This window comes from Epargyreus clarus, unplaced genomic scaffold (assembly GCF_041222505.1).
Source record: "Epargyreus clarus isolate Ecla_fem2 unplaced genomic scaffold, WU_Ecla_fem_2.2 ptg000031l, whole genome shotgun sequence".
Classification (NCBI taxonomy): domain Eukaryota; kingdom Metazoa; phylum Arthropoda; class Insecta; order Lepidoptera; family Hesperiidae; genus Epargyreus; species Epargyreus clarus.
Genome location: NW_027332236.1, coordinates 2,488,634 through 2,506,029, shown reverse-complemented (window position 1 = coordinate 2,506,029; position 17,396 = coordinate 2,488,634). Strand labels below are relative to the sequence as shown.

The 17,396-nt window shown below is 37.4% G+C and overlaps 3 protein-coding genes across 3 annotated transcripts; all 3 read left to right on the top strand.

The window, feature by feature from the left end:
* Nucleotides 1–497: 497 nt before the first annotated feature.
* LOC140754884 (facilitated trehalose transporter Tret1-like) lies at nt 498–4,245 on the top strand. The gene is made up of 3 exons (XM_073090044.1): nt 498–658; nt 1,770–1,908; nt 2,975–4,245. The coding sequence occupies exons 1-3, from the start codon at nt 626–628 to the stop codon at nt 4,243–4,245; spliced, it is 1,443 nt and encodes a 480-aa protein (XP_072946145.1). The 5' UTR covers nt 498–625.
* A 2,110-nt stretch (nt 4,246–6,355) lies between these two features.
* Nucleotides 6,356–8,302, top strand: LOC140754853 (facilitated trehalose transporter Tret1-like). Its single transcript, XM_073089992.1, has 2 exons — nt 6,356–6,491; nt 6,949–8,302. The coding sequence occupies exons 1-2, from the start codon at nt 6,362–6,364 to the stop codon at nt 8,199–8,201; spliced, it is 1,383 nt and encodes a 460-aa protein (XP_072946093.1). The 5' UTR covers nt 6,356–6,361; the 3' UTR covers nt 8,202–8,302.
* Nucleotides 6,981–15,278, top strand: LOC140754883 (facilitated trehalose transporter Tret1-like). Its single transcript, XM_073090043.1, has 3 exons — nt 6,981–7,111; nt 13,268–13,406; nt 13,969–15,278. Exons 2-3 carry the CDS (start codon nt 13,292–13,294, stop codon nt 15,276–15,278), a joined length of 1,425 nt encoding a protein of 474 aa, XP_072946144.1. The 5' UTR covers nt 6,981–7,111; nt 13,268–13,291.
* Nucleotides 15,279–17,396: the final 2,118 nt, after the last annotated feature.

Below are 17,396 nucleotides of genomic sequence, written 5' to 3'. Positions count from 1 at the left end.
ACCTATTACAGTTGAACAGATAAAACGAAAACGTCGAAAAATATCGGTTTCTTGTATATCCCCCCTTTATGTTTAACTTTTTTATTTTCAGTATTTGTTATTACCGCACCCTTTGAAGTAAATGCACTTAAACTGTCTAGTTATTTAGTTTCTTGTATGTCGACCCCCGTTGATTTCGCGGTCACACTTATACATACACTGTAAAAATTTAAGTGTCTATTTCTTACGGTTCATGAGATAGAGCCCTGTGACAAACGGGCAGACAACGGAGGCTTAATAAAGTGTTCCGTTACTTACCCTATGCATACGGAACCCTAAAAACACATCAGTTTTAGCATACGCCCTTATAAAAAATACGCCGCAGTGCATAAAATTAGATACTGATACTATGTAAGTAAGTCGCACAAAAACTTGCTGAGTGCAAGTTTTTGTACTTGAACAGTTATAAGAAAAATGTAAATGAAGCATACTATTAAGTACTTAATATCCCTCTCATTTGTAATTTAAATAGTGTTTGAACAACTGTCTCAGTTTGAACCGTATTTCATATTGTAAGATCAAAATATATTTTGCAAATGAAAATCTAATGATTTTTAATTAGTAGCTCCTAAAATTGCGCGGTAAAATGTGGTGTGGTGATGTATATTTTTGGAGACAGGTATTTTTTTTTTCAATTATTATGTCTGTGTTTTACAAATATTTTTGTGGTCTTTTACCCGACTTGGGTAAAGTTTCTTGAGCGGAAGAATGTATGTCTCATTCTTTGGTGCACTCTACAGCCTATATGACTTGATTTTAACATATGAGGTGTTGTTAAATTCATCTAAATTGCGGAGTAATGGGATATATAATATATCTCATATTTTTTTAATATGGCGTTGTGAATGTATAGGGTGTCTGTTCATCGATTTTGGAGTGTTTGAATATATAGTATACCTAGTTCATTTAATAGACAAATTATCGTTTTTTTAAATATGCAAAAGGCAATTTGTAAGCGTACCTCATAAATATTTTAATGCCTACGGATAACGTATCTGCAGTAACTACAGTAATAATTTAAAAAAAGCAGGTCAACGACCTCGATTTTCCAGAAATGTTTTGAAATGCGAAACATGTAGTTTTTTTTTTAATTCATTTGTATCGATTATTTTCTGTCACTTAGGTATTTAATTGAAACATTATGAAAATGTATTAACATTTTTTTATTGCCCATGATGTTGTGAGATTCGAACGTCGGACCTCCCGATTGAGCCATTACGCTGTCACTCTTTTACATTACACTAGCTGACCCGGCAAACGTTGTGTTGCCATATAAATAAAAAAATGTTACGGATGAACAACCCTTGTCACTTAGGGGTATGAAAAATAGATAGTAGCCGATTATCAGACCTACTGAATATGCATACGAGTATAAAATTTGGTGAAAATCGGTAAAGCAGTTTCGGAGGAGTACGGTAACATTGTGACACGACAATTTTAATATATAAGATTTTGCAACTTAAACTGTTTCTGACACGCAAAGGGTTCCGGGTTCGATCCGCGGCCAGTCAGAAATCTAAATATGATTTAGATTTCTGTTCTGGGTCTGGGTGTTCGTGTGTTTTGATTGTGTTCATAACATCACACAAGAAATCCTAGTATGAGGCTGTGAGTGTAGAAACTTAGATATGCTAGATTTTTTTAGTGCTAGAAAAGTATTGCTAACTTCGCAGCATAATCAAGATCAAATAATGATAATAAACTAGTAAATTACTGATAACACATTTCAGAGTCTCGTGATGTTTGGGGCCGGTGCGCACGGTATGGCCACTGGGTTCCTCCTATCCTTCCCCTCAGTTCTGAACCCTGCCATTACGGCTCCGAATACCACCGACATCAAAGTTACAAGTGATGAAGCTTCATGGATAAGTAAGTTTTTTTATAATATAGGAGTAGCAGACGAGCATGCAGTTCGCCGGTAGAGTACTGCCGCCCATAGACATCTGTAATCAACTCATATTCGTACCTGACGTCGGCCACAGATGCGCCGCTACCCCTGCGGACTAAGCTGGAACGCCTCGGAAAAGTCTGTCTCCCTTGCCACACCCTTCAAAACAGAATACAGCAGCGCTTAATAATGCTGTTACTAAACAGAAATAGGTGTGGCGGTGGTGCCGCCGGAGTCGAACCGCAGAGGGTTCTACCACCTCCTGACTCCATTATCAGAGGAGCTCTAAGTTTCCTAACATTTTTATTATCATCCGAATACACACACACATGCAACAAATACAAACACATGCAAGGGTTCAAGTCGATAGAACAAATGGAAGTAGTTTAAAATTGAATTCCAAGATTTTATTAATTTACTAGTGGTGCCCGCGGCTTCGCCCGCATTTTAAAGATATAATATGACATACATAAAACAGAAAATTCGTACCTTCATTAGAATGACAGTGGTGCCATCTGTCGGTCTTACCAACTCCCAAACCTTCGTGGGCTCTTGGACAACAACTTTGCAAAAGATCATCACTTGATCAAATGCATAGTTTCCGATTTTATAAAATGTATATAGACAAATATTCATTTTTATATAAATAGATAGATGATCGACTAACATGGATAAGTAAAGTAACTGTAAGTAAATTATGAAAAAATCGAATTTAGATCTTCTGGGTTGAAAGATCGATTCACTGAATCGATCCATTACTGGAGACTTTTTGGTCCAAAAGATCGATTCTCCGATTAATCGATCTTAGATCGCCATCCCTAGTTCCCGTGGGATTTCCGGGATAAAAACTATCCTATGTCCGTTCTCGGGTCTCAGACTATCTTTGTACAAAATTTCATTAAAATCGGTTCAGTGGTTTAGGCGTGAAGAAAAGACAGACAGACAGACAGACAGAGTTACTTTCGGATTTATAATATTAGTAAGGAAGTAAGGATTTGTTAGTTAAATAAAAATAAATATTTATAATGGCCCTTTATATTATTTCAGCTTCATCGTATGGCCTTACTGGTTTCGTTGGGTTCCTCATAGTCCCAAGCCTCATGCAGAAGTATGGGAGGAAGACCGCACACATTTTTATTAACATTTTCATGGGAGCTGGCTTCGTCATGCTCGCTTTAGCCAAGAACGCGGCCACCCTATACGCAGCCAGATGTATCCAGGGGGTCTCCATGTGTGCCATATACGTTCTATCTATCATCATAGCCGAATATTCCAATCCAAAGCGAAGAGGATACTTCATATCTCTGAAAAATAGTTTTCTGGCATTCGGTTCGCTAGTTTGTCACTCCCTAGCACTTTTGTGCACGTGGCGACAAATTGCTGCAATTGCTGTTTTTATAAATGTTATAGCAATACTCTTAACCCTCACTTGGCCAGAAAGTCCGGGATTCTGTGCAATGAAAGGCAAATATGAGGACTGTGATAAAGCGTTCATATATTTGAATGGAGACACGCCGAAAACCAGGAAGGTTTTAGAAGAATTGATAACAGCACAGAAGGAGTCCAGAGAAAATAAAGAAATGAGAACAAAGAAGACACTATCACAAATATGCAAGCGATTTCTTAGGAAAGATTTTTTGAAACCATTTGCAATGGTAACATTATTAACGATAATAATAGACTCAGCAGGGAGGTACTACAACCTCGCGTACATAGTTCAGATAGTCAAAGATATAACTGGCGATAACTCGGTAGCAATATACTGTTCTATAGGAGTCGACTTCCTATCCATGGTAGCTTTTTGGATATCAACTTACTTCATAACGAAGTTCTCAAGACGAGCTTTGGTGCTCAGTTGCGGGTATTTCTCTGTTTTGCTTATGTTTTTGATAAGTCTCACTGTATATTTGAAATCAATTTATATACATGCCAGTCTAGCGTTCATCTGGTTGATACTTACGATGATTTTGTTGCACAGTTTCATAGTCAATGCAGGGGTAATTCCAGTATGTTTTACAGTATCTGGGGAAATATTTCCGTTAGAACTTAAGGGTTCAGGTACTACAGCAACTGGTATAGTATTCACATTGTTGTACGCGCTCACGATGAAGTGTACTCCGATCATGATGGAGGAAACTGGTATCGAGGGAACGTATGGGATATATGGACTGTGTTTAGGAATATGTTTAGTTATACTGCATTTTATTATGACGGAGACCAAAGATAAGACTTTGCAGGAAATTGAAGATGAAATCAAAGGCATCCAACGGACCAAAACAACGATTTTGCAAGAATTAGATACGTATCGAGAGTACTGAAAATGAAATAATTTAAAGTTATAGTGTGTAGTTATATAAATAACATGTATATTCACAAATTAAATTATTACAAAAAAAAACATCTTTTGATGCACATGTTATTTTATTTATAGTAGAGCCTTTAGATACTTGTCCACAGTGGAACTTTTGTCACGTATTTTTCTATACAAAGCCTTCATGTTGTGTGGCATAGAGGCGTTCCTACTTACTTCATGGGAATAGCAATGCACCTCAATTAATCCACCATCCACATCCATGCAATACAATCCTAGTTAAGGATGACTACACATGGTAGGGAAGTTCATTTTTAAAAAGTTGGCCGTCGCAGAATGCCCAGCAGGTGTATTAAAATAAAAATGGAGCAAAATACTCGTATTTACTTCTATATTCATTGAAGTAACATCTTTTATAATGGATAGTGACATATTATACTATCTTAGAAAATATTATTGCAATTCAATCTACAATATTTAGATTAACCAACAATTTTAAATAAAAACAATTATGTACTTTTTGAACAAAAAATTAGTAACGGTTTTTCTGGGTTTGACAAGTGTCCAGACGCGTCATTATGCTGGCTTCCCACGGTCCCTGTAATAACGGACGTATGCGAGTTAGGCTGCAACGCTGTAGCGACTCAATTCGGAAGGCGGTCCGCCCCGGGCACCCATCCTGGAGGCCTCCAAACACAGTTGCTAAAAATGGTCGTCAGAACCAAACGATCCATGAAATGTGTACAACGAAAAAAAAGATTATCGAATCACAGGCGAATAGTTCTATGACACATAGATTAGTAAAGATTACTCACTCCTAACAAGAAAATGTAACTAGTTTTAACAATTGAAATTGTAACTGTCATCTATTTTCGTGTTTGAATAATATTTAAAAAATGTCGTTTTATTAAAAGATTTCGTGTTTTTGCACTACTTGACTGCGCATGTCGGCATTGTTCCGCGTAAATTTCCTCATGACAGCCATTGAATGGCTGACAGAATTGTCAGCCGTTTAAGTCATTTAATGGCATCCGCAATTATATCTATACTCTATACTTAAGTATGATGATGATATCTATACTTATCTATGATGACACATTTGTCATTTTCTAAATTCAAATAAACTTTTTATACTTTTGGGGGCCTCCATACAACTTTCCGCTCCGGGCCTCCGATGACCTCCACCACTGCTGCAACGACGCACCGTTGGAAGAGCATTGAGCAATAGGTATCATAATTATTCATGAATCATCATATTCCAGCCATTTATAATTAAAACTGTATTTGCACAACTGTGTCATTTAGAATAATGTATAATATTTCATAATAACTTAGTATCATCAAAAGTAATAAAGTTTTGCAAATGAGGACCTAATATTTACTTTATTTAGTAGTTGTAAGAGTTTACTGAAATGGTGTGTGATGATGTACACTTTTTGAGGCAGGTAATTATTTTATTAATATACTAAATATTATGTCTGTACTTTGTAAATGTTTTTGTTATTCATTCGAATACCTACTTTCAGTAGGTCTAATGCAATATAATACGACTTCTTCTTCTTGATCAATATTCATTTATTTAATTATTTTTTAAAGATCATGAAATATGAATGTATAAATTCACCTGACTATCATTACAAAATAAATTAATATTTTATAATATGTATGTGTGATAAGGGAGACTTATCCTAACGTTTTAACTTAGTCTTCCAGGGTAGCAATTCATTGGTGGCCAATCCCAGGTAGCACTCTAATCTTATTGAGGGTTAATTACACATGTCCATGCATACAGAACGGTAACGGTTATTTTTTGTAAATTTTTATGCATTTTATGATATTGAAGTAGTAATTGATTATGAAATCCACTTTGTAAAATAGACATTTTCGCACATTTTGGAATCCAAATGAGACGTGACTCTTATTTAAAGTAGATCGCATATTAATTGCTAATTCGGACAAAGAAGAGACGTGTTCCATTAGTGTAATCTTTCCTTCAAACCAGAACATAACTTTATAACATTTGCAGGCTGAAATAAGTGTGATGTTAGTCGTACAATTTTTTTATAATACTTCTACCACTAGTAGTAGTAATATGTAATCGTAATGATTTTCAGAGCCTCGTGATGTTTGGGGCCAGTTTTCACGCGATGAGTTCTGGGATAGTGTTATCTTTTCCATCAGTTCTAAACCCTGCTATCCTGTCTCCGAACACAACAGACATCAGCGTGACTAGTGATGAAGCATCATGGATAAGTGAGTATCTTAAGTGTTCCATAAAGTTAACCAACATCAATTATTATCAACCTCAACTATGGATTGCTACCTTAAAAAGTTGAAACTTCTCCGCTATAAAAGATTAATAACAAGACATATAAGATCTAAGATCAACATAAAAATAAGATACAATTCAGGCAGAAATAAGCGTGGCTGAGTTGCCGTCATCGTCGAATCATCCAATAGGCCATCAATCAATCATCCAATACTTCTTAAAGACGTAAGACACAAGAGACAATTCGCGTTGGCGACTACCGCCGACGACCGTTCCTCGTTACACGTTGTCAACGACCGAAGTCTGACCATGTACTTATCATTAATACTGCAGCGATGCAAATGTTTCCGAATTTCGTTTTCAGTCCAGTAGACATTTAAATTGTTATAGGTCATAAAAATATTAATAAAGTGCATAAAATATGAATCTTTATATTTTCAGCTTCATCCTACGGCGTTACTGGTGCTATCGGCTTCCTCACAGTGCCAGCCTTCATGCAGAAGTACGGAAGAAAAGCCACTCAGATTTTAATGAATGTTTTCGTGGGTGTTGGCTTCATCATGCTCGCTTTTGCAAAGAATGTGGCCACTTTGTACGTAGCCAGGTGTGTCCAGGGAATGTCCATGTGTGCCATATATGTTCTATCTATCATCATAGCTGAATATTCACACCCAAAAAGAAGAGGGTACTTCATATCGCTGAAAAATAGTTTTCTAGCGTTAGGTTCATTACTTTGTCACTCATTAGTACTCGTTTGTACGTGGCGACAAATAGCTGCTATCAGTATTACTGTTAATGTGATAGCAACGCTTCTGAACTTGTTTTGGATAGAAAGTCCAGCGTTCTACGCAATGAAAGGAAAATATGAGGACTGTGATAAATCATTCATATATTTAAATGGAGAAACGCCAAAAAACAGGAAGGTTTTAGAAGAATTGATAACAGCGCAGATGGAGTCTAGGGCGAAGAAAGAAGTTAGAACAAATAAGACTCTGTCACAAATCTGCAAGCGATTCTTAAAGAAGGACTTCTTGAAACCATTTTTTATGATTACTTTATTAACAATAATAATAGACTCAACTGGAAGATACTATAATCTTGTGTACATTGTTCAGATAGTCAAAGATATAACTGGGGATAATTCAGTAGCAATATATTGTTCCATAGGAGTCGACTTCCTATCGATACTTGCTTTTTGGTCATCAACTTACTTCATAACAAAATTCAGCAGACGCGCCTTGCTGCTAAATTTCGGTTATTTCTCCGTTTTGCTTATGTTTTCGATAAGCCTCACAGTATATTTGAAATCAAGCTCCACCGTTCCAAATTTAACGTGGTTAACACTCACTTTAATCTTATTAAACAGTTTCATTATTAATATAGGAGTGATTCCAGTATGTTTTACGGTGTCTGGAGAAATATTTCCGTTGGAACTTAAGGGCTCAGGTACTACAGCGAATGGTATTGTATATACCCTGTTGTATGCACTCACGATGAAGTGTACTCCGATTATGATGGAAGAAACTGGTATAGAGGGAACGTATGGGATTTATGGATTGTGTTTGGGAATATGTCTGGTTATGATGCACTTTATTTTGACGGAGACCAAAGATAAGACGTTGCAGGAAATTGAGGATGAAATCAAGGGTATCAAACGAGACAAAGCTGCGATATTACAAGAATTAGAATCGTAAAATTATTTTGGAAACTCTTTTGTATATTTATACTTTTGCAATTAAATTATTGTTCAAAAATTATGAACTCAACGAGTTATTTTATTTAAGGGAGTTATTTTATTATGTTACCTATCATACTCCACTTTGACACTTCTGTATGAGTTTTAACGTTTTTACAAAAATGACTGTTTCTGTATTTGTTTACATATTTCCCATACATTTCCTATCAGTTCTGATACAGTCCGATAGTGGCGCTAGTCCGATAGCCTAGTGGTTCAGAAACTCGGCATCTCGATCGAGGAGTCCGAGGTCCCAGACCTCTGATTTTTCAAAGTTATGTGCGTATTAGAAATTAATGATTACTTGCTAAACGGTGAAGAAAAACATCGCGAGGAAACATGAGAGATTTATAAAAAAAAATCTCAAATGTATGTGAAGTCTACGTATAAGCACTTGGCCAGCGCGGTGGACTATGGCCTATTCCTTCTCAGTTTGAGAGGAGACCCGTGCCCAGCAGTGGGACAGTAATGGGTTGATGATGATGATAAGAAAATGTGCATGTTGGACGATAACATAACAGCTGTGGTACGCGCCTTTGCGCTCTAACTGTTTGCCGTCTATCATACAGACTCTCCTTTATTTCTCTAAATAATACGGTACTTAAATATCATAGATTAGGATTACTCACTCCTAACAAGAAAATGAAAACAGTTTTGACAATTGAAATTGTCACTGTCATCTATTTTCGTGTTTGAAAAATATTTTAATAATATAGTTTTTCGATCATTTACGAATGAAACGATATTTTTCCGCACTTTTTCTTCGATTTCGTGTTTTTGCACGTCTTAACTGCACATGTCGGTATTGTTCTGCGTAAATTACACCATAACAACCACTAAACGGCTGACACATTTGTCAGCCTTTTAAACTATTAAATGGCTTCCTTCACTTATAAGGCGGTGAGATATAAACTTATCTATGTTAAACATAAAAACATGTGAAGTAAAATAAAAAGATATAATTCAATTCGTATAAATTCAAAAAATCCATCTACTAAATAATGTATGGGTGAATTCAGCTTAATATGCGAATAACCTTATCCAAAGTATGTTGTATTTTGAGTGCTGCAGTGTAATTTGAATATTAGTTGAAGACAGTAGTTGTTGAAATACTAAATATTTTTTGTGATTCAAATTGAGTTATTGAAAATGGCTTGGGACTTTGATATATATTTGTGGAGACAGGTAAATAAATATTTTTTAGATTTTTTTTAAATTTCGGTGACAAGGACGCTACATGCTCGACTATTTTTTTTTATAATATAGGAGTAGAAGACGAGCTTGCAGTCCATCTGATGGTAAGTGGCTACTGCCGCCCATGGACATCTGTAATCAACGCCAGATAGGATTAGATATTCCTACTGATTACCTGAAGTCGGCCACAGATGCGCCGCTACCCCTGGGGACTAAGCTGGAACGCCTCGGAAAAGTATGTCTCCCTTACCACACCCTTTTAAACGGACCACAGCAGCGCCTAACACTGCTGTTATTAGGCAAAAATAGGTGTGCCGCCGGAGTCGAACCACAAAGGGTTCTACCACCTTAATTTTTTTTTATAATATAGAAGTGCAAACGATCGCGCAGTCCACCTGATGGTAAAAGGGTTTTTTGTTATTAACAAAGTATACAGTATAATAGTAATAACAATTTTTTACAATAGGTCTTTAACATTGGTACTTAATTCTAATCGATGTAAATTAAATAAACATTATCTAACAATACAATAGCAGTACCTACAATTTTATTTAATAGTTACGTTCAATCTTTATTCTATATACTAATAATATATCTATGATTTGTCTACATTGTCCCGGGTAGCCTAGCGGTCATCATACAAGTCTGACGCGCAGAGGGCTCCGGGTTGGATCCCCGGCCAGTACCCTTACCATGAGTTTTTACGTGTTGACAAATATGACTGTTTTGGTATTTGTTTACGTATTTGCTCATACAATTTACAATCAGCGCCCCTAGCGGATTATATCAGAACTTGGAACCTTTCTAAATCGGATTATTCTATTCGAAGGTGGTAGAACCCTTTGTGGTTCGACTCCGGCGGCACCACCGCCACACGTATTTCTACCTAATAACAGCAGTGTTACGCGCTGATGTGTTCCGGTTTGAAGGGTGTGGTAAGAGAGACAGACTTTTCCGAGGTGTTCCAGCTTAGTCCTCAGGGGTAGCGGCGCATCTGTGGCCGACCTCAGGTAGAAATATCTAATCCTATCTGGGGTTGGTTACAGATGTCCATGGGCGGCAGTAGCCACTTACAATCAGGTGGCCTGCATGCTCGTCTGCTATTCCTACTTATTACTACTATACCTATTAAAGCTACTTTATCGTTAAAATTGTTAGAGGTACAAAGAGTTTGGAAAATCCAAAAGTGCACGACTCATAATGCTCATTTAATTATGAAATAAAAAAAAAAAAAAACTTAAGTCGTTCAAAATTAATTGCCGAAAAAACAGCTGTAGTAGGAAGAAGGTACTGGCACAAGCGCCCCTGGTGGAATAAATGTACATAATATCTATAGATATACAGTCTTGTAGTTTTCGTTTTTTATTAATTGCAATTAAACGACACTGCATTAATTAATCATTCGCATTCAGTGACCTACAATCGTCGATTAGAATTTAAAAAAAAAAATTAACTCAAATGATGGATTTTTTCACAAGTTACAGTGTTTTCAGGTTTCACACATGACGGACAGGAAAATTTTTTGACCTATTTTGGTGTTTTTTTCCAATTCTATTGCAGTAAATCAATTTTTAAAAAGTATGGAATTAATCTCCATTAAATTATCTCGACAATAGTATGCAAAATATCTTGATTCCGTGAACTATCAAGGCTATAATAATAAAAATAGCCGCCAAAATGAAGCGAAAAAAATTTTTCGATCGTAAAGCACTCTCTGATGCTTCGCATCATGAGTCGTGCAATTTACAATTACAGTTATTTGTATGTCATATTTTTTATGCGGGTGAAGCCGCGGGTTCTGCTAGTATTACATAAAACGTTGCAACGGATGAGAATGTATATTTTTTTTCTCTAAAATGAGCTTTATCTTTAGTCATTACCATATTACTTTCCCACTGCCGAGCACGGGACTTCTCTCAGAATGAGAAGGATTAGGCCATAGTCCACCGCGCTGGCCAAGTGATAATTGATAGACTTCTCAAACGTGTATAAAGCTATCCATAGTTCTGTCCCTGTAGTTTCGGGACCAGAATAGGGCTACGGTATCCCCTGCCTGTCGTAAGAGGCGACTAAAAGGGGGCTTCCGGAGTTGCGGGCGGTAAGTGTGGGAGCTCGAAACGCCCGGTAAGCGACCCCGGGAAGGGCAGCGGTGTGTGTGGTCGCATACCGTCGTACGCACCAGATGGTGTGGCGAGCGCAAGCTCCCCTGGGCAGAGCCCGACGGGGCAACGCGCTAAGAGGACTCCGGTTGCGTTCCTTTGGAGATCCCGGAGCCCTCTACGCAGTCCTGAGGGCGGCCATCGGGGGGGTTTTAGTGCGGTAAAAATCCCACATAACCCTGCGTCGCTCCCACGGCGCCGGGTACCTTTTGAAAGTTTCCCCCTCGTGAACAAAAAAAAAAATGAAATGCGACCTTCAAATTAACTGTTGCTAACTTCAATTAATTGTAATCTGGAAAACCTAAATAGGTTCACAAATTAGTATATTTCCGCCATTTGTTTAGGAAATAGCTCTAGTTCGATTACAATTCAATACATGTCGATTCTTAATAGTCTTTTTATGTTAATATTATTTTAATTGAAGTTCATGAACGCGAATTAATTTATGTATAGGTATATATACATATATTTTATAATATATACTTATTTAATTTTATAATATGTAATTTTAGTTATTCCTAATACATATTTATATATCTGCTGTTTTCATTATTGTTTGTCGCATTTTTTTCTTTTGTTGCTTTGTAACACCTGCTGCAAATGCTCTACATCCACCCAGGGTTGACTGGTAGAGAATGCCATTAGGCATTATGTTTGCCCTTTTGTACATTTCTTTTTAGAGGTGATGCAATAAATTTTAAATAAATGAATAAACATTGCGAGAGTTGAATAGTAGAAATTGTAACGTAAAGAAATAAGGGTATGGCCCGTTCATACGAATTTTTATATCTTTTGGTTCTTTTTAGGTTTCCGTAAAAACGGTAAACTATTGTTATTATTATATTAACTTATTATTTTAACCTTAACGTACTTGAAAATTTTAAAGAATATGCAATAGTATGTATCGGTGGTAATAACAACAAATACTAAAAATAAAAAGGTTTGAAAATGTATGGGGAATCGCCATCCTGGAAACTTAATTTTTTTCGGTGTTTTTCGCTTTATCTATTGGCTCGTAATAGGTAGAAGGTTAAAAAATATCGGTATACATTATAAATTTTATTTTCAGATCCATATTGGAATATGCCTCAGAGATATGGTCACCAGCTTATTCCATACACGTGCATAGGTTTCAGAAAATTCAGAAGAGGTTTATCTCTCATTTAAATCATAAAATTAAGCCAAACAATATATCGGCAATATCGGCCAGGCTCATATTATGATGATGATTGTAAACACTATAATCTCCTTAAGCTTGAAGAAAGAAGAGTTCTTTTGGATATGGGATTTCTTTATGATATTCTAAGAGGGTTCATAGATTTGTGAAGAATCCCTTTGTGGTTCGACTCCGGCGGCACCACCGCCACACCTATTTCTACCTAATAACAGCAGTATTAGACGCTGCTGTGTGCTTCCTGTGTTCATCCTATCTGGGGTTGACTACAGATGTCCATGGGCGGCAGTAGCCACTTACCATCAGGTGGATTGCATGCGCGTCTGCTACTCCTAATTTATAAAAAAACTATATATAATGCAGTTACTTCTTTGTCTGATATGATAACAAATAACAAGAAAAATACTGGCACAGAGCCCTACGAATGCGAGTTCGACTCGCACATGGCCAATTACACTATATATTAACATTGACGTAGGCGTATTGGTTTATTTTCAGAGTTTGATTTTACTCGCTGACTATATGCAATGTTTTGCTGTTGGCTTCATGCTGTCGTTTCCTGGTATCCTCAACCAGGCCATCTTGTCACCAAATGCCACTGACTTGAGAGCTACACTGGATCAGGCTTCATGGATAGGTGAGATTCAACTTTTTATAATATAGGAGTATCAGATAAACAGACAACCAATGGGTGCTGGCCATGGACATACAGATGTCTGACCTTGTTGATCTTTTGTTATCACTAACAACCCATTACTGTCCTGTTTCTGGGGTTGATTACAGAATCAACGTCAGATGAGATAAGATTCCTACCTGAGGTCAGCCACAAATGCGCTGCTAACCCTGAGGACTAACCTGGAATGCTTCGGAAAAGTATCTCTCCCTTACCACGACCTTCAAACCAGAATACAGCAGCTGCGAAGCAATCTTACCACAAACAAACAAACAAACGCTTTCTACACTCACAGCCCCACACTAGGATTCCCTGTATCGTGGGTGCCATGGACACACACATAGACAAATACACCCAGACCCAGAAACAGAAATCTAAATTCATCATTTAGATATCCGTCTGGCCGGGGATCGAACCCGGGACCCTCTGCGTGTCAGACCGGTATGGTGACCGCTCCGCCACGCGGGTCGTCAACATCCACAAGCCGTACATTTTAATTCAAATTAACTTCTACTTTTATTTTCAGCTGCAAGTCAAGGAATAACGGGAATGATCGGATTTTTCATCATGCCAGCAGTCATGCAAATGTTCGGAAGAAAAACCGTCCACTACGTCATTAATCTTGTAGTCCTAATTGGATTCATCATATACTTTTTCGCCACAAACATTGCCTGCTTGTTTGCTGCTCGCCTAAGCCAAGGTCTATCCATCAGCGGAGTATACATAACGTTAGTCATTTTAGCAGAATACTCTAGTCCAAAACGTAGAGGATACTTTATATCCATCAAGAAAACTGCTGTCGCCTTGGGATCACTGATATGCCACTCATTCATAGTTATTTGCACTTGGAGACAAATTGCGTTACTTGGAGCTTTCATGAGCACATTGGCAATAATCGCCACGATTCCTTGGCCGGAAAGTCCAGCATACTTGGCGATGATGGTCAAGTTCGAAGAGTGCGACAAGTCTTACACATGGTTGAATGGGAATTCGCTGGAAACTCGAAAGGAGTTGGAAGACCTAATAACAGCACAAACGGAGAGAAGGATGAAGAAAGTGGACGGATACGTATGGACGAGGGTTTGGCGGAAGATTACAAGGAAAGACTTTCTGAAACCGTTCCTAATCACGACACTGTTGACTATAGTCATAGAATCCTGTGGTAGATACTACAATATTGCATACATAGTACAAATTATGACGGATGTTATGAAGGACAAATCAGTGGCGGTATATTGTTCAATGGGCAGTGATATTTTGACGATAATAGCACTCTTGTCATCCAGTTTCGTGATCACCAACTTCAAAAGACGGACAATTCTCTTCAGTTGTGGCTTAGTGTCTGTTGTATTGATGTTGCTCGTGAGTTTAACTATGTTTTTGAAAAATAATAACTATTTAAAAGGCCCTTTATTATTTTTGCCGATGTGTTGCATTTTGGTTAATAGCTTCATATCTAACATAGGGATTATGCCTATCTGTTTTACAGTTTCTGGTGAGATCTTTCCCATAGAACATAGAGGGGTTGGAACTTGTGCTACAGGGATAGTATTTACAATATTCTGCTCTGTAGTATTAAAATGTACACCAATATTGATTGATAAAACAGGTGTAGAAGGCACATATGCTATTTATGGACTGTGTTTATTTATTTCTCTAATATCATTAAATTTAATTATGAATGAGACGAAAGATAAATCTTTGCAAGAAATTGAAGATGAGATCAAAGGCGTTAAACGAAATAATGAACTGTTTGTAGAAAAACAAGACATAGACAATAAAATAAAACTCATTGAAGTGAATAAAGAAGAAGAAGTTTTTAGTTACAAAATTTAATAATGAGATATTACTTAAAGACTGTATTCTAGCGAGTATGAATAATAAATGCCTAAATATAAATAAATATAAATAAATGAGTGTGTGTATTGTAAAGTTCTAGCTGACCCGGCAAACGTTGTTTTGCCATATAAATAAGAAAATGTTAATGGTGAACAACCCTTATCTCTTAGGGGTATGAAAAATAGTAGCCGATCCTCAGACCTACTGGATATGCATATAAAATTTGGAGAAAGGGCTCGAACACAAAACTGCGATGCGACGCGATGCGAATTCGCAACGCAGAAAATTGCGATGCGAATTGCTGCGATGCGATATCGTGCGGCGTAGCGTCTCTCAGGGTGACCAACAACAACAACCACTGTGCGATGCGAATCAATTCGCAAGTTCTTGCGATGCGTCGAGGGAGCTCGCAGATTTTTGCGATGCGACGTCGCATCGCAGTTTTGTGTACGAACCCATAATCGGTAAAGCCGTTTCGGAGTACGGTAACTAACATTGTGACACGAGAATTTTAATATAAGATAAAACTGGCTATGAGGTTAATTTAGTGACTTGGGGTTGTAGACAAATTAAACCATTAATTAATATTATAAATACGAAAGTGAGTTTCTTTGCTACGCGTCCAATTTTATTTTTATACTAGCAGTGCCCCGCGGTTTCACCCGCGTTAAAAAGAACCTATTTCTTTTTCAGATAGACACAGACAGCTAGTTCTAAAATGTAAATAGTCTAAGTTACTTCTTATGACATCAGCTAACTGCCAATAAAAGTCGGTCCAGCCATTTCAGAGATTAGCCAGAACAAACAGACAGACAGACAAAAATTGTAAAAAATGTTATTTTGGGGTATGGACCGTATGTATATACATGTATGTATGTATATATGTATATGTATGTATGTTATATACATGTAGTAAAAAGCGGTTATTTCAATATTGAAAACAGACATTCCAATTTTATTAATATGTATAAATTTATACCTCACGATGAGACAGACGGGCTACCTGGTGAAAAGCAGTCACCGTCGCCTATAGACATTTGCAACACCAGAGGAGTGGACAATGCATCGCCGGCTTTGTAGGAGAGCTCTTTTTGCATCCCTCTCAAGCCCATGTCGTAGCACTCAGGGGGATTTTTACCGCACTAAGACCCCCCCGGTGGCCGTCCTCAACGCTTGTTGGAGAACTCGGGGATCTCCAACGGAACACAACCGGAGTCCTCCGAGCGCGATGCCCAACGGGCTCTACCCTGAGGGAGCAGTTTTCGCTCCTCCCACACCATGTAGTGTTTACGACGGTATGCTGGACGGTTCGAGCTCCCACTCTTGCCGCCCGCAACCCCGGAAGCCTCCTTTTAGTCGTCTCCTACGACAGGCAGGGGATACCGTAGCCCTATTCTAGTCCCGGAACTACAGATACCTACATACGAGTACTTAAAAAAGTTTCCCTCCGCAAACTGGTAAACAAACGCCGTGAAAATAATTATGCAGACTAATTAGTATTTTCCAAAAGTAATGACTTATCTTTTCCAATTAATCAAGTATGTTTTCACTAATGGTATTAGATAAATGGTTAAAATGTATTTAACTCTATCTCAATGTATAATTAAAGGCATTACTTAATTACTTTCGATAAGTTTTTTTATTATAGAAAGGTGGTAGGACCAGAGTTTGACTTGTAAGGTACTAATGTCACATCAATTTCTAGCGTGAAGTAATTCTTGATCGGTGGAAGGGTGTAGATGCCGGCTGACTAATAGATTAAAAAAAAAAAAGTGAGCCGTCACGGGACGCCTGGCAGATGTGAAACATCGACATTATTTTGTAAAAGTAATATGCATAAAAGAACATATTGTGATAGGAACTAAATAATCATAATGATAACATAAAATATTACGATTTTTTTCCAGATAACGATGACTATTTATTGAATTCGATTGTGCACGGCATGCGTCGCCACGCCAGAAATCGGTTTTACGTGCGGCTATAGATGTTTCACATCAAAAAGAATTAATCTAGAAATTGAATTGACTAAATTGAAGGGTGTAGATAAGGCAACCATATCAGTCCTCAGGAATGGCAGCGCATCTGTCATCGACTTCTGGTAGAACCCTTATT

What these genes read in the sequence shown, in the direction of transcription:
- LOC140754853 (XM_073089992.1), top strand. Translation starts at nt 6,362, where the DNA reads ATGTTTGGGGCCAGTTTTCACGCGATGAGTTCTGGGATAGTGTTATCT. An exon ending in TGATGAAGCATCATGGATAA is followed by an intron (nt 6,492 to 6,948) that starts GTGAGTATCTTA and finishes TTATATTTTCAG; the next exon opens with CTTCATCCTACGGCGTTACT.
- LOC140754884 (XM_073090044.1), top strand. Translation starts at nt 626, where the DNA reads ATGTGGTGTGGTGATGTATATTTTTGGAGACAG. An exon ending in ATGTATATTTTTGGAGACAG is followed by an intron (nt 659 to 1,769) that starts GTATTTTTTTTT and finishes AACACATTTCAG; the next exon opens with AGTCTCGTGATGTTTGGGGC. An exon ending in TGATGAAGCTTCATGGATAA is followed by an intron (nt 1,909 to 2,974) that starts GTAAGTTTTTTT and finishes ATATTATTTCAG; the next exon opens with CTTCATCGTATGGCCTTACT.
- LOC140754883 (XM_073090043.1), top strand. Translation starts at nt 13,292, where the DNA reads ATGCAATGTTTTGCTGTTGGCTTCATGCTGTCGTTTCCTGGTATCCTC. An exon ending in GGATCAGGCTTCATGGATAG is followed by an intron (nt 13,407 to 13,968) that starts GTGAGATTCAAC and finishes TTTTATTTTCAG; the next exon opens with CTGCAAGTCAAGGAATAACG.